The 23,662-nt window shown below is 43.2% G+C and overlaps 1 protein-coding gene across 1 annotated transcript; it reads right to left on the bottom strand.

The window, feature by feature from the left end:
* Positions 1–2,128: 2,128 nt before the first annotated feature.
* TTR (transthyretin) lies at positions 2,129–18,032 on the bottom strand. The gene is made up of 4 exons (XM_040354111.1): positions 17,884–18,032; positions 9,133–9,278; positions 8,826–8,961; positions 2,129–2,391 (listed from the first exon to the last, which is right to left on the bottom strand). Exons 1-4 carry the CDS (start codon positions 17,944–17,946, stop codon positions 2,275–2,277), a joined length of 462 nt encoding a protein of 153 aa, XP_040210045.1. The 5' UTR covers positions 17,947–18,032; the 3' UTR covers positions 2,129–2,274.
* Positions 18,033–23,662: the final 5,630 nt, after the last annotated feature.

The raw sequence follows: 23,662 nt of genomic DNA, 5'->3' as shown, positions 1-23,662 counted from the left end.
CCACGTTTCCTAAGTCTTGATCTTACTGGAGAAGGCATCTCTGGTCATTGATGCTGAGTTTTGTGGCCATTGTGGCTATTGAGTTCATAACACCTGAAGCTTCGGTTCCCTGAGATTGGAGATTGCTGTCATCAGGAGTACGATCCAACATTTCAGCCTGGTACAGCTTACCTCTGGTAAGCATATAACCCTATAGGTAGTGGTGCACTTGTGTTATTGCTGACACATTGTGTTTTTTTCACTCAAGTTTTTCTCCACTGGCTTTCACACGGTGCAAGTTTTTAATTGGTTTGCCATATCGATTCACCAACGATTGGACTTGTTAAGATTTTCATCGTTTTTCACGATTTTAATTTTGGACTGTCTATGCACTTCTTCATATATATTTTTCACTGTTCATTTGTGATTAATACAGATTGTAGTGTTTAGATCTGTTAATATTGCTCCTTCATCACGTTTTTTTGCGCAGCTCTTCCATTGTTTGAATGTGTGGTCTCACATTATGAGCTGCTGCATTTATTTTTATTTTTATGCTTATTGTTTATGATCACGTGTTTAGTAGCGCAGTATATCCCCACTCCATATACTATCCTATACCCACAGTTGATCTAGAACAGTGGTCTCAAAGTACCGGCCTGCGGACCAGTTATAAATGGCCCGCAGGCAGGGTGGAAGTGGGGGGAGCAAAGAGTAAAAAAAAAAAAAAAAAAAAAAAAATTATTTTTTTTGTGAGCTGGTGCTATCTGCTGGTGAGCCGTTGGTATTACAAGTTATTACCACCAGATGTGAGCTGGCACCATCTGGTGGTGGCCGTTGGTATTACAAGTTAAGCATTACAAGTTAAACAGCAATTCTAATGTCATTTTACACTATTTTCACTGCCATCTTCTTCCCTCTAATTAGAACTCCCAAACATTATATATATTTTTTATCCTAACACCCTAGAGAATAAAATGGCGATCGTTGAAATACTTTCTGTTACGCCGTATTTGCGCAGCGGTCTTACAAGCGCACTTTTTTGGGAAAAAATTACACTTTTTTTTAATTAAAAAATAAGACAACAGTAAAGTTATCCCCATTTTTTTTAATATTATGAAAGATAATGTTACGCCGAGTAAATTCATACCCAACATGTCACGCTTCAAAATTGCGTCCGCTTGTGGAATGCCGACAAACTTTTTTACCCTTTAAAATCTTCATAGGTGACGTTTAAAAAAATCTACAGGTTGCATGTTTTAAGTTACAGAGGAGGTCTAGTGCTAGAATTATTGCTCTCACTCTACCAATCGCGGCGATACCTCACATGTGTGGTTTGAACACCGTTTACATATGCGGGCACTGCTCGCGTATGTGTTCGCTTCTGCGCGCAAGCCCGTTGGGACGGGGTGCGTTTTCTGGCTCCTAACTTTTTTAGCTGGCTCCTAGATTCCAAGCAAATTTGTCAAACCCTGCCTTACACCAGTGCTGGTGGTAATAATGCGCTCGCTGACACCAGTACTGTTGTTTTTTAAGTTTGAAAGTTTGCATGCGGCCCCCCATGGCATATGAAAACTTGTCTTGTGGCCCTCAGGTAATTTGAGTTTGAGACCCCTGATCTAGAAGAAACCCAATAAAGCATGTTCCAATTTGCTCAAGCTGGGGACATTTTTTTTTCCTGATCCCCCACTTGTCTTTTATTAACACACTTTAATGACCTTACTTTCATAAAGCAGATGATATCCACAAAGTGCCTTATATATGATGTTGCATCAAAGAAGATAGTATACAGTATATATACATATTCCACTATCCACATTGCTAACTGCAACTATAGTGATGAAAACATGACAACAGGAACCAACCCTTCCAATTTGACTTCCTGGACTCCCAGGAACCACTGAGTTGATCAGGGGCATAGGCATCTGACACGTGGGCATCGAGGTATCAGTGTAATTTATATCTTCTTTGCAGGGGCATCTTTTACGGCCACTTTGATTTTAGTGAACAAGTTGCTTTAGTAAGCACAAATGCTGATACAAACTCACTGATCAAAAGCAAACAAAACCTGGTTTTGCTGATAATGGATCACCCATAAGAACATGATAATTGTGTTGTTAGGCAACAAAATTATCCACAGTGACACAATTACTTATCTGTTTGTCATGTGAAGAAAACTTTATTTAACACCATGGTTAACATAACCTAAACCTGGAATTAGAGTTTGAAAGGATACAAAACAATAACAAAAGCTACAAAACATAACACGTGTAATAAGCAAAGATGGCTCGTCATAAATTAAGCATGGATTTCCTTGAGATCGCTGACCACAGCAGTTGTAGAGAAGGAATATGGAGTAAGGAGCACAGCGATGGTGTAGTGACGGTGTCCAGCATCATTCGCAGTAAACACAACCTGCAGCAAACAGAGCAAACCAACATGTTACATTATAATCTCTATATCAGTAGTCTCCAAACTGCGGCCCGGGGGCCGGATGCGGCTCTTTGCTTGCCTTTATCCGGGCCTTGGGGCACTAGTCCTCCCTCTTGCATTAACAACGGGGCATAATTCCTACCACTGACACCAACTGTGGGGCACTATTCCTCCCACTAAAACCAATGATGGGCCATTATTCCTCAGAATTAGGATTGGCAGCAAAAGGGTCAAGTGTATGGGTGAAGGGTGGGGGGGAAAGAGATGGCACAAATTAGTTGTCAGTTTATTGGCAGAGTGAGTGATAAGGGGTCTGCCTGGTCACATAGGACCTTGTGATCTACTGGTCCCTTCAGTCTGTACATCTTCAGGAGAGAACAAGTGCCACCCTCCTGCCCGCCCTTGTTGCATGGCTTTGTCATACTTACCTTTCCTCCAAAAAAAAGAGAGGAAATTAAATAACTAATTAATGAAAACAACATGGGTTCTTTTTGTATATTTTGTTACATGTTGGGCATGTTCAAATGTGTGGGGCTGGCCTTAATGGTGTTTTCTGTTATACCTTCTGAAGTTATGTTTTTTTTGAAGAGAGAAATGAACAGTGGATCAGTCATGGCTGTGTGGTTTTAAACCATTGCTGTGACCCCGTGACCCCATTGCAGAGGTTTTTTGCTGTCTGTGCCTCTATAAATTAAATGTCTCTCCTTTTCCTGTTCTATGTGACATCTGTCACTTGGGCAGGAAATAACCCCTCACATCCTGTTCTGTCAGACACCTGAGAAATATACAACAAATTGGGAGAGTTTAACGTATTTCCTGTTTTATCTGGTATTCAAAAATCTATCTTATTGGTTTTGGTAAGTCACTTCAATTGCCTTAGAAGGGCTCATAGTGATGGACAAAAGCTGGACAGAATAGATATTTTCTTTTTATAACTCTTCACAGATTCATTTGTTTAACAAAAGATACTTCACAAAATGCTGCTAGCACTGGGTACCCATGGCACATTCCCCACATCTCCAGTTAAGTGCCTGGGGTCCCAGGGCTGTGACTGCCCAACTTTTGTTTAATATTTTTCAGGATCAACATTGCATGTGAGTGTGAGGGGAGGCACTACATTGTATGTGTATGAGGGGAGACAAGGATCTACATCGTATGTGTCTGAGGGGGAGACAAGAATCTACATTGTATGTGTGTGTGAGGGGAGGGGAAGCAGGGATCTACATTGTATGTGTGTGTGAGGGGAGGGGAGGCAAGGATCTACATTGTATGTGTGTGAGGGGAGACAAGGATCTACATTGGGTGTGTGTGAGGGGAGGGGAGGGGAAGCACTACATTGTATGTGTGTGTGAGGGGAGGGGAGGGGAGGCACTACATTGTATGTGTGTGTGAGGGGAGGGGAAGCAGGGATCTACATTGTATGTGTGTGTGAGGGGAGGGGAGGCAAGGATCTACATTGTATGTGTGTGAGGGGAGACAAGGATCTACATTGGGTGTGTGTGAGGGGAGGGGAGGGGAGGCACTACATTGTATGTGTGTGTGAGGGGAGGGGAGGGGAGGGGAGGCACTACATTGTATGTGTATGAGGGGAGACAAGGATCTACATTGTATGTGTATGAGGGGAGACAAGGATCTACATTGTATGTGAGTGTGAGGGGAGGGGAGGCAAGGCACTACTGTATATTGTATGTGTGTGGGAGGGGAGGGGAGGCAAGGCACTACATTGTATGTGTGTGGGGGGAGACAAGGATCTACATTGGGTGTGTGTGAGGGGAGGGGAGGGGAGGCACTACATTGTATGTGTGTGTGAGGGGAGGGGAAGCAGGGATCTACATTGTATGTGTGTGTGAGGGGAGGGGAGGCAAGGATCTACATTGTATGTGTGTGAGGGGAGACAAGGATCTACATTGGGTGTGTGTGAGGGGAGGGGAGGGGAGGCACTACATTGTATGTGTGTGTGAGGGGAGGGGAGGGGAGGCACTACATTGTATGTGTATGAGGGGAGACAAGTATCTACATTGTATGTGTATGAGGGGAGACAAGGATCTACATTGTATGTGAGTGTGAGGGGAGGGGAGGCAAGGCACTACTGTATATTGTATGTGTGTGGGAGGGGAGGGGAGGCAAGGCACTACATTGTATGTGTGTGGGAGGGGAGGCACTACATTTTATGTGTGTGTGAGGGGAGGGGAGGCAAGGATCTACATTGTATATGAGTGTGAGGGGAGGCAAGGCACTACATTGTATGTGTATGAGGGAAGGGAAGGATCTACATTGTACAGTGCCTTGAAAAAGTATTCATACCCATTGAAATTTTCTACATTTTGTCATGTTACAACCAAAAACTTAAACTTAAACTTTTATTGGGATTTTATGTGATAGACCAATACAAAGTATAAAATAGTTGTAAAGTGTAAGGAAAATTATAAATGTGTTTTAATGTTTTTTTTACAAATAATCATGTGAAAAGTGTGGCGTGCATTTATATTCAGCCCCCCGAGTCAATCATTTGTAGAACCACCTTTCGCTACAATTACAGCTACCAATCGTTTTGGGGATGTCTCTACCAGTTTTGCACATCTAGAGAGTGACATTTTTGCCCATTCTTCTTTGCAAAATAGCTCATTCTTCTTTGCAAAATAGCTCAATCTCTGTCAGATTGGATGGAGAGCGTCTACAAACAGCAATTTTCAAGTCTTACCACAGATTCTCAATTGGACTTAGGTCTGGACTTTGACTGGGCCATTCTAACGCATGAATTTGCTTCGATCTAAACCATTCTATTGTAGCTCCGGATGTATGTTTAGGGTTGTTGTCCTGCTGGACGGTGAACCTCCACCCCAGTCTCAAGTCTTTTGCAGACTCTAAGGCCGCGTACACACGGTCGTTCCAAACCGATGAGAATGGACCGAAGTTCAGTTTCATCGGTCCAAACCGTCCGTGTGTATGGCACATCGGTCTATTGTCCTTCGGTCCACAATTTTAAAACATGCTTTAAAATCGAACCGATGGACCGCTGCCCAATCGGTCCAAACCGATGGTTAGTACACAAAAGAATCGGTTCAAAACCCGCGCCTGCTCGGAATCAAGTCGACGCATGCTTGGAAGCATTGAACTTCGTTTTTTTCAGCACGTCGTGTGTTTTACGTCACCGCGTTCTGACCCGATCGGAATTTGAACTGATGATGTGTACGCATATCAGGCCGTCTGGCCACTTGAGCGGTGAACCGATGGAAATGGCCTGTCGGACCATTCTCATTGGTTTGGGACGACCGTGTGTACAAGGCCTAACAGGTTTTCTTCTAAAATTGTTCTATATTTGGCTTCATCCATCTTCCCATCAACTCTGCCCAGCTTCCCTGTCCCTGCTGAAGAAAAGCATTTCCACAACATGATGCTGCCACCACCATGTTTCATAGTGGGGGTGGTATATTCAGGGTATGTGTAGTGTTAGTTTTCCACCACACATAGAATTTTGCTTTTAAGCCAAAAAGTTAAATTTTGGTCTCATCTGACCAGAGCACCTTCTTCCACTTGTTTGCTGTGTCCTCCACATTGCTTCTCGCAAGCTGCAAACAGGACTTCTTATGGCTTTCTTTCAACAATGGCTTTCTTCTTTCCACCCTTCCATAAAGACCAGATTTTTAAAGTGCACGACTAATAGTTGTCCTGTGGACAGATTCTCCCACCTGAGCTGTGGATCTCTGCAGCTCCTCCAGATTTACCATGAGCTTCTTCTCTTTTTAATGCTCTCCTTGCCCAGCCTGTCAGTTTGGGTGGAAGGCCATGTCTTGGTCGGATTTCAGTTGTGCCATACTCTTTCCATTTTCGGATGATGGATTGAACATTGCTCCATGAGAAGTTCAAAGCTTGGGATTTTTTGTAATGTAAGGGAGAGTGGGGGACTCAACTTCTGATGGTGGGGTGGCTCTTGACATCTAATCTAACAGATACAACCGGCCCTTTTGAGGACAATCATAATGCTGATGTGGCCCACGATGAAATTAAGTTCGACACCCCTGGTCTAAGGGCTTCACAGAACAGCTGTATTTATGCTGAGGTTAAATTACACACAGGTGGACTCTATTTACTAATTAGGTGACATTTGAAGGCAATTGGTTCCACTAGATTTTAGTTAGGGGTATCAGAGTAAAGGGGGCTAAATACAAATGCACACCACACTTTTCAGATATTTATTTTTAAAACATTTTGAAAACCATTTATAATTTTCCTTCCACTTCACAATTATGTGCCACTTTGTGTTGGTCTATCACATGAAATCCCAATAAAATACATTTATGATTTTGGTTGTAACGTGACAAAATGTGGAACATTTCAAGGGGGTATGAATACTTTTTCACAGCACTATAAATAAATACATTGCATATAAATAAACAAATACTGTATATCAAACAAATAAAGTAAAATTCAAGTTCATGAAGTCCGTATTATCATGCCAAGAAAGATGTGAAAAATCAAATCAAAAAATAATTTTGCAGACGATAAATAGTCCCCGTTAAGCTGGTAATTCTAAAACTGTGTTTAACACATGTACTTAATAATTTCTGAGTGCTGCAAGTGATCACCAAAAAGTGCTTCACTCCAAAACTGTGCAAGTTGGCTTCTTACCCGATATTTAGACCTTGTCAAGTTCTAGCCCCGCTTTTGTGAGAGTACCCCTCACTACAGGTATGATGCATAACTCCCATCAAGAGGCCCATGAGATATGCGTTCCCCCATTATGGCTCTCCATATCTCTCCACATAGTGTTAGTCCCACATGGTTAAATGGAGCAAGATGCGTGTGAGAAAAGGGAAGAAATATTCATTACGCAACGTCCACCATTGATTAAAATAGCAAATATTCACAAGTGTATAAAAAACAACAGGCATTCGATACAGATTATGATCCAACGCCCCGGTGTGTGTAAAGAACAAGGAGAAGCAAACCGCTCCAGGCAGAATCAGGTGCAGGGTAGATCACAGGTGCAGACCTCGGCTCCCCACCGTAGAAGATGAATAAAACAAGAAATTGGTCGCACACTGGAACTCCAATTTATCTTAATGTCATCTTTATTGTCAAAAGGGTCAGACAAATACAGGCAATGGTAGACGCGTTTCACAAGCTATCGCTTGTGAAACGCATCTACCATTGCATGTATTTGTCTGACCCTTTTGACAATAAAGATGACATCAAGATAAGTTGGAGTTCCAGTTTTGCGACCAATTTCTTGTTTTATGCCCCGGCGTGTGTGCTGACGTCACCGCTATATCCTCCGCTTAATATATGTTTCGTCGTAAGAGTCACGGTTGCTCCAATGAGCCTTTGGTGATGAACACTTGCAGCACTAGGAAATTATGAAGTGTAAAGCCCTGTACACATGGGCAAGAATCTCGTCAGGAAAAAAACTTTGTTTTCCCTGACGAGATCCTTGGAAAAAATCTCTTGCCGCCTGAGTGTACACACTAACCTTTTCAAAAGAACCGTGGTTTTCTTGAAAGGCAAGAACGCAGTGACGTCATCGCGTACGACGAGCATTCGCTCGTCACATTCGATGCCGTCGCCGCCAACTAGCTTCACCCTACCGTGAAAGCTACGGCGCATGCGTCAAAGTCATTTCGAGCATGCGCGGGTTTCCACGGCGACAGGTAAGTATACACACTCTCGGGTTTCTCGCCGGGAAACAGGCCAACAAGAATCTCGACGAGAAAAAAAAAGCGCAGGTTCTCTATTTTTCTCGTCGAGATTCTGGCCAGATTTCCTGACGAGAAACCTGAAAGCCTCATACACACAAACGGTTTTCTCTGCAAGAAAGCTCTGCCAGCAGTTTTCTTGCTGGTTTTTGCCAAGAAAACCGGTCGTGTGTACGAGGCCTAGGTGTTGAGCATGGTTTTAACTCACCATCTTCATTGGGACTATTTATCATCTGCAGAATTAGTTTTTGATTTTGCACATCTTTCTTGGCATGATAACACTGACTTCATGAACTTGAATTTTACTATTGGTTTGATATATTTATTTATATGTGATGTATTGACTTATATTATTTTTGCCCCAGCATTTGGCCAGATGGCCAGATTTGGACAATGCTATATACTTCTATTGGATTTTAGGCTGAATCCAAGAAAAACGGCTAATACACAAGCCGTTTTGCCGGCCAGGATCAGTATTTTTGGAGAGGGTAGAATATTGGTCAGCTACACCATTCACACTGGTCCTTAGTGCTAGGAGCCCAATGTAAAAACTACCATCTCCAGCAGTTGAAAACAAATGCCAAATGCCAAATGCCAAATGCAGCTTTCATATTTTTAATCTGACATACCATCTTTACGTGAACCCCATAGAAATCATGATAATATCATAATAACACATTGGCAAATCCCCCTGTCATTAGTGACATCAAAACATCAGCTTACGTCAACATATTCATGGAATGGCGATAGACCAAGCTTGCTCCAATATCGTTTAGTTGCAAATTCCAGCTTATAAATTCCTTCTACAAACTGTTCTTCAGTAATGAGGTTATGGATTTCCCCATCAGATGACGTAGTTCTGGGGGAAAAAATGGTTACTAAAGTTGTGTAATATCCAGCTTTATGTTGCATTTTGTGTTTATACAGGGTGATATTTGTGCTGTTAGCAATGAATATGGTTAAAATATAGAGTAGAAGACATAAGAAATGTATTCATTTATTTATTCTGAAGATGAAGTGGCCGGCTCACCCAGAAGAGATCAGACCCCAGCTCTTATCTTCATTCTGTTTAAACACTTTCACTGGCAGTTTGGCTACTGGGATTCCCCTCACAGCATCCAGAACCTTCACCATCAGAGGACACTTGGAATCCGCTTCCCCATGTGTGCCTTGTGCCTTAAAATGGGAGAAAATCGTTTTTTTTTAAGGAGGACAAATAAGCAGATTTGTGTGCACAGTATATGTAAACCAGATGATGTACATAGTAGCATTTAGACTCTAGGGGATGTATTTGGAAAACATGTTATTGATCTTGCAAAAATGTATGTTTTTTTATTTTATTTTTAATCTGTGTGAATGCCAGCAAAATCAAATGTTACTAGGACATACACTATATTACCAAAAGTATGGGGACACCTGCCTTTACACGCACATGAACTTTGCTCCGTTGATCCCCGCTGAGCCGTCGGATGACAGGGCGGTCCCCGCACACTGTGCAGGGCCACCCTGTCTTTCCTCCACTCTCCCCTATGTCCGTGTTCACCCGATCCGATCCGCCAGACGGATGGAAAAGTAGGTTTTTCCTCCGTCGCACTTTGGCGGATCGGAGCGGGTCGGATGTCAGCGGGCATGTCACCGCTGACATCCGCGGCTCCATAGAGGAGCATCGAGCGCCCGTTCAGGTCCGCCAAAAAAACTGGCAGGCGGACCTGAACGGGCCGCCAGTGTGAAAGAGCCCTTAGTCTGTAGGGTTCAATAATGAGTTGGCCCACCCTTGTTAGCTATAACAGCTTCAACTCTTCTGTCCACAAGGTTTAGCAGTGTGTCTATGGGAATGTTTGACCATTCTTCCAGAAGTGCATTTGTTAGGGTGATGCACTGATGTGAATGAGAAGGCCTGGCTCACAGTCCCCACTCAAATTCATCCAAAAGGTGTTCTATTGGGTTGAGGTCAGGACTCTGGGCAGGCCAGTCAAGTTCCTAAAACCCTGTTCATCCATGTCTTTTTGGACCTTGCTTTGCACACTGGTCCAAATCGTTTGGCAGAGAAGGGATTATGGTGTGGGGTTGTTTTTTAGAGGTTGGGCTTGGCCCCTTTGTTCCAGTGAAGGGAACTCTTAAGGCGTCAGGCATACCAAGACATGTTGGACAATTTCATGCTGCAAACTTTGTGGGAACAGTTTGGGAATGGCCCCTTCCTGTTCCAACATGACTGTGCACCAGTGCACAAAGCAAGGTCAACAATGACATGGATGAGAGAATTTGGGGTGGAGGAACTTGACTGGCCTACACAGAGTCCTGACCTCAACCTGATAGAACACTTTTGGGATGAATTAGAGTAGAGACTGGGAGCCAGGGCTTCTCGTCCATGTCAGTGCCTGACCTCACAAATGCACTTTTTATGTGGAACTACACATCCCATGAGGCATTGTAAAACTCTAACATTCACAGACATGACTAGGCATGATAGAATTTGTAGTTCCTGAACTGGAGGGCCATAGTTTGGAGACCCCTGCCATAGACTCACTCCTAAACCTTGTGGACAGCCTTCCCAAAAGAGTTCCCAAAGGGTGGGCTAACTCAATATTGAACCCTACGGACTAAGGCTCGGTTCACACCTAATAACGATGCGGCTCCCAGCAGGGGTCCTGTGCATCCTGGTACATCAGTCTGATTTCAGCCCCAATTTTTAGCTGACCTGAAACGGACCAAAAAATGCACAGGGTTTCTGTGCTAATTCGCACTGGAGCTGCATCGGAGATATGTTAACCCGGCTACACAGAGAGCCGGTCACAATCTCTTGCTATTGCTATTGTGAATTGGATGTGGGGATCCAATTCACACAGAACTGGTGTGCATAGAGATTTGCAGGATGAATATCTCAGAGAATATTTCATAAATACACCCCAAAGTGTAAAGCCTACAAATTCAAGTGGGTCCCCACGTATACAATGATAAACGGTTTAATAGTGAGGGAGAATATCCAGAAATACAGGCATTCAAGGATAATCCCATATTAGGCCTCTTATGCACGTTTTTTACTGATCTAATCACAGGTACATTGTTGTCTATGGAATAATGCACACAGCTGCGGAACGATCAGCAATACAGTGATGAGTACAGAGCCGTAAAATCAAAATTGGAACATTTTCCATTTGAATGCAGTAATATATACCCAAATGCGTGTATCTGTGCTTACATTACAACACTGACAACTAGAAGAGGATGACAAAGAATTGTATGCATGCTCACGTTTATGCGCCTATACGTGTGTAAATGCAAGTTCTTTACAGAGAATTTTACTCAAGATCTTTCTTTCAGCAGAATCCTCAGTATAATACATCTGTAAACGAATATGTCTATGTGCAAGCAGCCTTAAAAAGAAACTAAAGTCTGGAAGCTGTGTCCATAAAAAAGGCAGCCAAAAGGCAAAGTAGTAGTCACTAGCAGGGCAGTCATTAGAAATCATGCCTATCTGACAGGGCCCAGCCTTCTGCTGACATGATAAGGCCCAGGCCAGGTACAGGAGGGATGACTTTGCCTCCTTTTCCTGGTCATCGCTCCTTCTCATTGCTAAATTACCATGCCTTATTCTACATCAGGGGGCTCCAATCTTTTTAATACAAAGGGCCACTTCACTATCCGTCAGGCTTCAGGGGGGCCAGACTATGGCTAGTGAGATTAGAAAATGGCTCAGCATCGGAGTAAACACTGCCCCATCATTGTGTAGCGCCGGGCTCCCAATGGCTGGGGCGCTACTTTAAATTTAGGGGGTGTCTAAGCCAATAGTTGGGCTCAGACCTGACTAATTCTGTGTAAATTAGCCTTTGCTATGGTTGTGCTTGATAGAAATTTTCCCTTGTTGCCTGTAGGTGGCGTTACCACCTTGGGCGAATCATGGTGTGCTGAGTGACCCTTCTCGGCAGCAGCCCAGTGGGAGTGGTGCCCCGCTGTGCATGCTGGGAAGGGATACTTAAGGGGCAGACGCCGTTTTTCAGGGTCCTTCACCTCGTGGCCCTCCTGGTGTGTGGTGCGTGTGTGCGATTTCAGCCCCGGGACCACGTTGGTCCGAGGCTGTATTCCTATCAGGTAGGCCCAGCTATGCTAGCTGGGGCCTATGGTTCTAGAAAGGATCCCAAGCTGTCCATCCAAGTGGGCGAAGCTTCTTAACGAAGGAAACCGGGGGAGGACCTGCCCTGGAGGAGACAAGCAAGGCAAGCTGATGTCTCGGGATAGGCCTGGTGACCTTTTTATAAAAGGGATCCACTACTCAATTTGTCTTACAGTTCGCCGGATCGGCTTAAAGGCTCTTTTGCTGTAAGGCATGAAGTTTGGGACTTAAATCCCATGGCAGAGGATTCCTGGCTATCCATTTTTGTTTCTCAGATGGTCTGTGGCAGAGAATGTATGTTTCCATACTGTCCGTGCATCATTCCGGCTGCTAGGCCATGTGAGAGGGGTCTATCCGGGTGAGCAATACCCACTCAGGAGTGAGTGGTGAATACTGGAACTTTAGATACTTTTTGTGCATTCTGTACCGCGTACCTGAACCTTCCCCTCCTCTGTATACTCTCTACTTACTTCACAAGTTTTATGCAGCAAAAATAAATCAGTTGAAGATTTTACATCTTGTGTGGGCATTGCAATTTCTACAAACTTTCTTTCCTGGACAACGAACTTAGAGGTAACGTGCAAAACCCAAATCTAACCAGCAGCTCCTTTGAGGGTAGTGCTACACGTGGGGGCTCGTCCGGGATTATTTGCCGTTGCCTCTGACAACCGGATTAACGTGTTTCACTTTATTGAAAGTCTGCAATCAAGGAAGTGTCATGCCCTGTACACACCATCACTTTATGTGATGAAAAAAACCGACATTTTCTGTGAAGTAAAAAATGACGTTTTTGAAACTTCAATTTTCAAAGACGAAGTTGCCTACACACCATCGTTTTTCTCACAATGTTCTAGCAAAGCGAGGTTACGTTCACCACGTTTTTCCATTGAAGCTCGCTTTATAACTAGCTTCTGGGCATGCGCGGGTGAAAAAACGTCGTTTTAAACGACGTTTTTGCTACACACGGTCAATTTCTGTGAAGTAAAAGTTGACGTTTTGAAAAACGACACATAAAATTGAAGCATGCTTCAATTTTTTTTGGTCGTTTTTTAGAAGACATAAAACAACGTTTTCCCCCACACACGGTCAATTAAAGTGACGTTTTTAAAAACGTCATTTTTTTTCATCACATAAAGTGATGGTGTGTACGCGGCATCAGACTGTGCTTTAAAAGAGAGAGAAAGGGGTTAAGGGTACAGATCACTTTGCCATCCGCGTGGGCCATGGGCGGAGTCAGAAAAGAGAAAAGCCTGCGAGCTACGTGCCAAAAGAGCAGAAAGGGGAGGAGTTCCCACCAACTGTGTGAAACACGTGTGTGTGTGTTTAGCGCCATGACCAGAAGCTGCCAGAGCGAGCAAGGAGATCGAGCAGCATGTCGTCTTTTTTCTTGGGCACCAGCCATGTTTATGTTGTATAGCAGAAAGTTAAAAATATTGGGCTAGATTCAGGTAGCTGTTACGGCGACGTATCTCCAGATACGCCGCCGTAATTTCAAATCTGCGCCGTCGTATCTGTACACCGATTCTCAAAGGCAGATCCGTTCAAAAAATAGGCTTCCTCCGCCGACGTAACTTGAATACGGCGGCGTATAATTGTCTGCAATATTACGCTGGCCGATAGGGGCGCTTCTGTTGTTTTCGGCGTAGAATATGCAAATGACCTAGATATGCCGATTCACAAACGTACGTACGCCCGGCGCAATTTATTTACGTTGTTTACGTTAGGCTTTTTCGACGTAAGGTTGCTCCTGCTATTAGGTGGTGCAGCCAATGTTAAGTATGGACGTCGTTCCCGCTTCGAAATTTGAATTTATTACGTCGTTTGCATAAGTCGTTCGCGAATAGGGCTGGACGTAATTTACGTTCACGTCGAAAGCAATGACGATTTGCGTCGGAATTTCGAGCATGCGCACTGAGATTCTTTCGCGAACGGCGCATGCGCCGTTCGTAAAAAACGTAAAATACGCGGGGCCAACCTTAATTTAAATAAAACACGCCCCCCTCATCATCATTTGAATGACGCGCGCTTACGCTGGCCCCATTTACGCTACGCCGCCGTAAGTTAGGAGGAAAGTGCTTTGTGAATACAGCAGTTGCCTCTCAAACTTACGGCGGCGCAGCGTAAATACGATACGCTGCGCCGCCGTAATACTGGGCACATCTACATGAATCTAGCCCATTGTTTTTCTTCCGAAATTGATGCCCTTTTTTTGTTTGTAGCGCACAAAATTTAAACAGCAGAGGTGATCAAATACCACCAAAAGGAAGCTCTCTTTGTGGGGAAAAAATGGACATCAATTTTATTTGGGTACAACTTTGCATGTCCATGCAATTGACAGCTAAAATAATGGAGTGTTTAATCACAGCACGGCCAGGTTGTTGGCAGCACGCGCGCCCCTACAGAGAAGTTAGAAGCTGATTGGCTACTATGCACAGATGCACCAGATTTTGCACTCTCCAGTTTTATTTAATCAACCTCTTTGTCTCTGTGTGGAGGCGGCCATCTTGGTAGAGGAATGGTTTTGCATCCTCATGTCAGCTTCCAGGAAGGAGAACGGTGAACAGCACCGTAATGACATCACCAAAGCTCACTCCAAAACACAGTAGAGAGGCAGTGCCTTATACCCCACATTGCAGATATATCGCTATGAGGCAGTATGCACATGAGTGCTAGGTACACTCACATGCTAAGAAATATCCTGCTAATTTTCAGGAAAAAAATCCAGAAAAAGGGTAAATTTTCACCATATAGCTTAGACACAATTAACACACAAAGGAAATCTTCACTTTGAGTTCTGTGGATGTGCACTTACACCTCGGCATTTGGTCCCACTGACCTGTAAACCAACAACTTTGGACCTAAAGAGTAATGTTAATGAGGAGATTGGCCATAGGTAATGAGGAAACATTGCTAATGCTGCAGCTCACTAATTATATTAAATAGCATCTTTGTGCTCATCCTGACAGCGTCTGAACGAATGTTACAATATAATGCTAAACTTGCTCAGGGTGAGGCTGTACCGAATAGTAATATGCCAGCAATGTAGAGGGTGTCTGAGTCCATGCAGCTCCAAGCTAAAAGAATGCTTGTAATCAGTACATTAGGACAACATAAAAAATAGCCACATGACCAAAACTAGAAGCCACATTGTTGAGTGAATTAAGTGAATTGTATAAATGATGGGCCATATTCTTAAACAAGTTACGCCGGTTTATCTACTGATACACCGGCGTAATTCGAATTTCCCGCCGGCGTATCATTATTTTGTATTCACAAAACAAGATACGCTGTATTTAGGCTAGGATTCGACTAGTGTAAGACACTTACACTGTCGGATCCTAAATGTAATTCGCCGCCGGCCGTTAGGTGGCGTTTACGTTCAGGTCTCATTTGTTTATGCAAATGAGCCTGATACGCCGATTCCCGAACGAAATTGCGTCGCGTAACCGTCGCTAACGTCGTTTGCGTAAGCGTAAGGTTACCCCTGCTATATGAGGGGTAACCTTACGCCAGTCCCACGTATGCCATGTTAAGTATGGCTTTGGGTCCGCGTCGTCTTTTCCCGTCGGGTACGTCGTTTTACTAAGTCGTTCTTGAATACGACTTTACGTCAATGACGCACACGTCGGCGTCATTGACGTTTTCCGCCGAGAACTGGAGCATGCGCACTGGGCTATTTTTAGCCCGGCGCATGCGCAGTTCGCTCGAAACGGGGGAGCGCTTAATTTAAATACAAACCGCCCCCTTGGAGTTACGTGGGGATACGCCGGGCCAATTACACTATGCTGCCCCAAACTACGGAGCAAGTGTTTGGGGAATACAGCACTTGCTCCTGTAGGTTGGGGCGGCGGAGTGTAAATGGCTTACGCGACGCCCGCCCGAAATCTACGGGAATATGGCCCGATGTGCCTAGCAATAAGTTTCAGAGTCAGAAAATAGTCGGTCTCATCTAAAAAATTACGTTGTAGTACTGCTGAAAAAATAATCATAGTTAAAACTAAGAAAGGATATAAACCTTACAAATGGCGCACAAAACAGTGGCAGCCTGTGCCTTGTAGATAGCCTATAGCAGTGATGGCGAACCTTGGCACCCCAGATGTTTTGGAACTACATTTCTCGTAATGCTCATGCACTCTGCAGTGTAGTTAAGCATCATGGGAAATGTAGTTCCAAAAAATCTGGGGTGCCAAGGTTCACCATCACTGGTCTATACAGTAAAACCTTGGTTTAAGAGTAACTTGGTTTGAGAGCATTTTGAAATGTTTTAATAAATTTTGCCTTGATATAAGAGTAGCGTCATGTCACAACTGAGTATAGAAAAGAAGAGAGAAGCCTCCAAGTGTAGCAATATGGTTACATTCAATGAAGGTACAACATTAAGCAACTTATTGCTACACTTAGAGGTGCCTCTCTTCTCTTTTATACCCTGTAAAAAAAATGCTTTGATATACAAGTGCTTTGGATTACAAGCATGTTTCTGGAACCAATTATGCTCGCAATCCAAGGTTTGTACTGTAGTAACAATTGTACAATAAATCCTTCATGCTATTGTGTACGTATTTTAGTACAGCATGTACAAAAAAAGCTGCAAAACATACATTATAGTAAATAATTCAAGAAAAAAAACTGCAGTAAAAAAAAAAAAAGGTAATTTTTTATGATCTATATCTATCTATCTATCACCGTATTTATTGGGGTATAGCGCGCACCCCTAAATTTGCCCAGAAATTCCTGTGAATAAAAGATTTTTGTACTTACAGTTTGGTGTCTTGCACGGCGGCCTCGACGGGTCCGGCGTCCGTCTGCGGCTTCGGGTGTCCTCTTCGTCGGGTCCGGCGTCCTTCTGCGGCATCCTCCCCGCTCGTTTCCCACGCCAAGTTTGAATACTGCGCCGGCATATACCGAGCGCAGTACACTCGCGTATAGTCGGCAATGCTCGGCTACTCTCGCGCTGACGTCCTGGACGTACAGGACGTGAGCGCGAGTGTAGCCGAGACTGCCCGACTATACACGAGTGTACTGCGCTCGGTATATGCCGGCGCAGTATTCAAACTCGGCGCGGGAAAGCGGGTATCGGCGCATATCGCGCACCCACGATTTTGCCCTGATTTTCAGGGCAAAATAGTGCGCGGTATACGCCGATAAATACGCTAATTTCAATTTATTCATTAGATTTCTAAGAACATATCATGTAAACAAAGAAAAATACACAAAATGCAGATGTGCATTGCTACAATACTATATTAGGGGTTAATTTACTAAAGGAAAATCCACTTTGCACTACAAGTGTACCTGGAAGTGCAGTCGCTTTCGATCTGAGGGGAAGCTCTGCTGATTTTATCATCCATTCATGTACAAGCAAAAATGCTGTTTTTTATTTTCCTTGCATGTCCCCCTCAGATCTACAGTGACTGCACTTCCATGTGCACTTGTAGTGCAAAGTGGATTCGCCTTTAGTAAATAAACCCCTAATATAGTATTATAGCAATGCACATCTGCATTTTGTGTATTTTTCTTTGTTTACGTGATATGTTCTTAGAAATCGAATGAATAAATTGAAATAAACAGATAGATAGATATAGATCATGAAATGTACCTTTTTTTTTTTTAGTAAATAAACTCCATGTCATTACACCATTATTAACCATTAATAACATCATAACCACTTACCTGATGGAATCCACCAGAGAAAATAAAAATCGTCAGTAGCACTAATGTATTATAATAAGCCATGCTAATTGTGGCTTCCTTGGTACGGTGCTAGACAAATACGACAAGCAATGAGCTGAAGAATCTATACTAGAAAGAAGAGCAGGAGCAAATCACAACCTATATAATGCCAAACCTGCTGATTCAGATTATTGACTTGGTAAACAATAAGAAAATAATTAACTCATTCATGGCTGAGAAGCATTAGCTACATGAGGACATTCATCTAGGTTGCACATTTTCTCCCCTGTTGTCAGCTAAGCATGGCAGTAGCTTGTAGACAATAAAAAAAAATTATATATATATAATTATTTTTAATTCAAATCTTCCTGTTGACTTCCTTGCCAAAAGTGCTAATTGTCTGGCGGGCGTGATGACCTGCTGGCTTTAAAGTAGAACTGAAGGCAAAACTTTCTTCATAATGGATAGAGTATGGAAGGGTCAAGTTTTTTTTTTTGCTATCTGTGTCCCATTGGGGCGATTTCCCTTCACTGTCCTGTTTCTGTCCCATAGTGAAAATTAGAAGTGGGTTAGATTAGGTAGATTTCCCCTGATTCCTGTTGTTGTGACAATACAATATTTGGGATTTTCTTTCCCTTTCACTCTCTCCCTTTCTAATAGGACAAAAAGGTATAACCCACGGGAGCACAAGCAGCAATAAAAATCTGACAGGTGTTGTAATCCCTCTCCACTCCACCCAAAACTAAGAAATTGCCTTAGGGCCCTTTCACACGGGACGGATCCGTGATGATCCGCCCCGTGAACCTTTGCTTGCTCAGCGGGGATCGCTCTGCTGATTCCCGCTGACACCCGCTATCTCATACGGATAAATGTATGTCCCTTTTTCATCCATGAACGGATGGATAAAAAAGCGGACATACATTCCGCATGTGTGAAAGGGGCCTTATGCCGCATACACGCGATCATTTTTCAGCATGAAAAAAAACGTTGTTTTTCAGCATGTCCAAAAAACGATGTTTTCCCAACTTCATCATTAAAACGACGTTGCCTTCACACCATAGTCTTTAAAAAATTATCTAGCAAAGCGCGGTGACGTACAACACGTATGATGCCACTATAAAGGGGAAGTTTCATGCGGATGGCGCCACCCTTGGGGCTGCTTTAGCTGATTCCGTGTTAGTAAAAGACAATTTGCGCTTTTCTGTCTGTTACAGCGTGATGAATGTGCTTACTCCATTATGAACGGTAGTTCTACCAGAACGAGCGCTCCCGTCTCATAACTTGCTTCTGAGCATGCGCGGATTTTTTACATCGTTTTAGCCCACACACAATAATTTTTTACAACCCGAAAAACTACATTGTTTAAAACGATGTTAAAAAATGCAGCATGTTCGAATTTTTTTTTTGTCGTTTTTCAGAACCTAAAAAATGATGTGTAGCCCACACACGATCATTTTAAATGACATTTTTGAAAAACATGTTAGTCTATCTCATAACAAATTTACTTGACCACTTCAGCCCCGGACCATTTGTCAGCCTAAGGACCCGAGGTGTTTTTACAATTTGGTACTGCGCTGCTTTAATTGGTAATTGCGTGGTCATGCAATGTTGTACCCAAACAAAATATATGTCCTTTTTTTCACACAAATAGAGCTTTCTTTTGATGGTATTTGATTGACTCTGCAATTTTTTTTTTTTTTTTTTTTTGCGATATAAACTAATAATATTTTCTACTTTTTGTTATAAGAAAAATCGAATAAACTCAATTTTAGCCATACATTTAGGCCAAAATGTATTCAGCCACATGTCTTTAGTAAAAAAAATGTCAATAAGCGTATATTTATTGGTTTGTGCAAAAGTTATAGCGTCTACAAGCTAGAGTACATTTTCTGGAATTTACACAGCTTTTAATTTATGACTGCCTATCTAATTTCTTGAGGTGCTAAAATGGCAGGGCAGTACAAAACCCCCCCAAATGACCCCATTTTGGAAAGTAGGCAGCCCAAGGAAATTGCTGAGAGGCATGTTAAGCCCATTGAATATTTTTTTTTTTGTCCCAAGTGATTGAATAATGACAAAAAAAATTATAATTATTACACAAGTTGTCACTAAATTATATATTGCACACACATGCCATGGTTATATGTGGAATTGTCCCCCAAAATAAAATGTTCTGCTTCTCCTGAGTACGGGGATACCACATGTGTTGGACTTTTTGGGAGCCTAGTTGCAAATACGGGGCCCCGAAAACCAAGCACCGCCTTCAGGATTTCGAAAGGTGCAAATGTTTGATTTCACTCCTCACTACCTATCACAGTTTTGAAGGCCATAAAATGCCAAGATGGCACAAACCCCCCCAAGTGACCCCATTTTGGAAAGTAGACACCCCAAGCTATTTGATGAGAGTCATGGTGAGTATTTTGCAGCTCTCGTTTGTTTTTGAAAATAAAGAAAATAATTTTTTTTTTTTTTTCAATTTTCAAAACTTTGGGCCAGATTCTCATACATTCGCGCTGCTCCTGGGCAGCGGAATATATGAGATCTACGTTACACCGCCGCAGGTCTACAGGTTTACATCCTGATTCTCAGAACACTTACCTGTAAACTTGCGGCGGTGTAGCGTTAGATTGCTCGTCGCAAGCCCGCCCAATTCAAATGGGGCGGGCACCATTTAAATTAGGCGCGCTCCCGCGCCGAGCGTACTGCGCATGCTCCGTCGGGTAAATTACCCGACGTGCATTGCGCTAAATGACGTCGCCCCGACGTCATTTGCCTAGATGTATACGTAAATGGCGTCCAGCGCCATTCACGGACATCTTACGCAAACGACGTAATTTTTATTGAATTCGACGCGGGAACGACGGCCATCGTTAACATTGGTTGCGCCTGCTAATTAGCAGGGGCAACCTTACGCGTCGGGTACGCTACGCAAACGACGTTAATTCGCTGCGTCGACCTCGCGTATGTTCGGGAATCGCCGTACTTACCTCATTTGCATAGACGACGGGGAAAAGCGACGATGCGACACCTAGCGGCGGGAAAAAAAAATACATTTAAGATCTGACAGCGTAACAGCCTTACGCATGTCAGATCTAATGGGTACCTTTGCGCAACTGATTCTGAGAATCAGTCGCATAGATACCCGGGGCCAGATGAGGTGTTACGACGGCGCTAATGGTGTTGCGCCGTCGTAACGCCTTTGAGAATCTGGCCCTTTGTGACAAAAAGCGAGATCTGCAAAATACTCACCATACTTCTCAGCAAATAGCTTTGGGTGTCTACTTTCCAAAATGGGGTCATTTGGGGGGGGGGGGGGGGGTTTGTGCCATCTGGGCATTCCATGGCCTCCGAAACTGTGATAGGCAGTGAGGAGTGAAATAAAAAAATTTACACCCTTAGGCCCCGTACACACGACCAGTTTCCTCGGCAGAATTCAGCTTCCGACCGAGTTTCTGGCTGAATTCTGCCGAGGAAACTGGTCGTCTGTACACTTTCGGCCGAGGAAGCCGACGAGGACCTCGGCGAGGAAATAGAGAACATGTTCTCTATTTCCTCGTTGTTCTATGGGAGCTCTCCTCCCGCCGGGGTCCTCGGCGGCTTCAGTGCTGAACTGGCCGAGGAACTCGATGTGTTTGGCACGTCGAGTTCCTCGGCCGTGTGTACGGGGCCTCAGAAAGCCTAAAAGGCGTGCTTGGTTTTTGGGGTCCCGTACGCGGCTAGGCTCCCAAAAAGTCTCACACATGTGGTATCCCCGTACTCAGGAGAAGCAACAGAATTAATTTTGGGGTGCAATTCCACATATGCCCATGGCATGTTTGAGCAATATATCATTTAGTGCCAACTTTGTGCAAAGAAAAAAAAAATTGTCTTTTTCGCCCGCTACTTGTGTGAAAATATAAAATATTCCATGGACTTGACATGCCTCTCAGCAAATAGCTTGAGGTATCTACTTTCCAAAATGGGGTCATTTGGGGGGGTTTGAACTGTCCTGGCATTTTATGCACAACATTTAGAAGCTTATGTCACACATCTAACCACTTGAAGACCAAAAGCCCTTTCTGACACTTTTTATTTACATGGAAACATATTATTTTTTTGCAAGAAAATTACATTGAACCCTCCAAAAATTATATATTTTTTTAAAGCAAAGGCCATATAGAATAAAATGGTGGGTGTTGCATTTTTTTCCACACAGCATTTGTGCAGCGATTTTTCAAACGCATTTTTTTGGGGTACATTTTAATGCACTAAAACACACTATATTGCCCAAGTGTTTGATGAAATAAAAAAGATGATCTTAGGTCGAGCACACGGATACCAAACACGACATGCTTTAAAATTGCGCACAAACGCGCAGTGGCGACAAACTACATACATTTTTAAAAGCCTTTAAAAGCCTTTACAGGTTATCACATTACATTTACAGAGGAGGTCTACTGCTAAAATTACTGCCCTCGATTTGACCCGCGGTGATACCTCACATGCATGGTAAAATTGCTGTTTACATATGATGCCAGACCGACGCTTGCAATTGCTTTTGCGCAAAAGCAGGGGGGACAGGGGTGTTTTATTATTATTATTATTATTATTATTATTATTATTTATTTTGCTTTTTTATTTTATTTTTAAACTTTTCCATTTTCATTTTTTTTATCACTTTTATTGTTATCTCAGGGAATGTAAATATCCCCTATGATAGCAATAGGTAGTGACAGGTACTCTTTTTTGAAAAAATTGGGGTCTCCTAGACCCTAGATCTCTCCTCTGCCCTCAAAGCATCTAAACACACCAGGATCAGTGTGATAAAATGCTTTCCTAATTACCCAATGGTGCTGTTTATATCCAGGGGGGTGCATTCTCTCCCACTTGTAAAAGCAGTCTAGAGGCTAATTAGCCACTAGGATTGCTTTTACATGAAAGCCGACCGCTGGCTGAAAATAATGATACCAAGATGATAGCTAAACCCGTAGGCATCATTCAGGTATAACCATTCAAAGTCCAGCAACATACCAGTACGTTGCTGGTTCTTGTTGGACATGTATTGTAATCTTTTTTTTATGCAGCCTATTGGCTGAACGAAAAAAAGAGATTGATCGGTGGGTATGCCCACCATTAGAATACCTCCCTTCATCCACCCACTTCTAATGATGGGCCTCTGTAGGAATTTCGACCGTATGTACTTGGCATTAGGAACCAAATCGCTCCTCCACCCCTGCTGCTCATAAAATGTGATCTGATCTTCATCTAAGTCACAACAATAGACAATCACAGTCTGCTTAAACTAATAACACACAAATAATTAAATGTTACCATGTTTCTATTGAACACACCATGTAAACATTCACAGTGCAGGTGGAAAAAGTATGCGAACACTTGGATTTAATAACTGCTTAAACCTCCTTTGGCAGAAATAACTTCAACCAAACGTTTCCTGTAGTTGCAGATCAGACGTGTACAACGGTCAGGAGTAATTCTTGACCATTCCTCTTTACAGAACTGTTTCAGTTCAGCAATATTCTTGGGATGTCTGGTGTGAATCGCTTTCTTGAGGTCATGCCACAGCATCTCAATCGGGTTGAGGTCAGGACTCTGACTGGGCCACTCCAGAAGGCGTATTTTCTTCTGTTTAAGCCATTCTGTTGTTGATTTACTTCTATGCTTTGGGTCGTTGTCCTGTTGCAACACCCATCTTCTGTTGAGCTTCAGCTGGTGGACAGATGGCCTTGAGTTCTCCTGCAAAATGTCTTGAAAAACTTGGGAATTACTTTTTCCTTCGATG

Source organism: Rana temporaria, chromosome 5 (genome assembly GCF_905171775.1).
Source record: "Rana temporaria chromosome 5, aRanTem1.1, whole genome shotgun sequence".
In the NCBI taxonomy this organism is placed as follows: Eukaryota; Metazoa; Chordata; class Amphibia; order Anura; family Ranidae; genus Rana; species Rana temporaria.
Note: the sequence above shows the minus strand (reverse complement) of the source record. Positions and strands in the feature narration are given on the sequence as shown.

Bases quoted from the DNA above. Each gene is read 5' to 3' on its own strand.
- TTR (XM_040354111.1), bottom strand. From the start codon at position 17,946: ATGGCTTATTATAATACATTAGTGCTACTGACGATTTTTATTTTCTCT. The intron at 9,279-17,883 runs GTAAGTGGTTAT...TCCCATTTTAAG, and splicing joins TCTCTGGTGGATTCCATCAG to GCACAAGGCACACATGGGGA. The intron at 2,392-8,825 runs GTAAGCTGATGT...TGTTTGCTGCAG, and splicing joins CATTCCATGAATATGTTGAC to GTTGTGTTTACTGCGAATGA.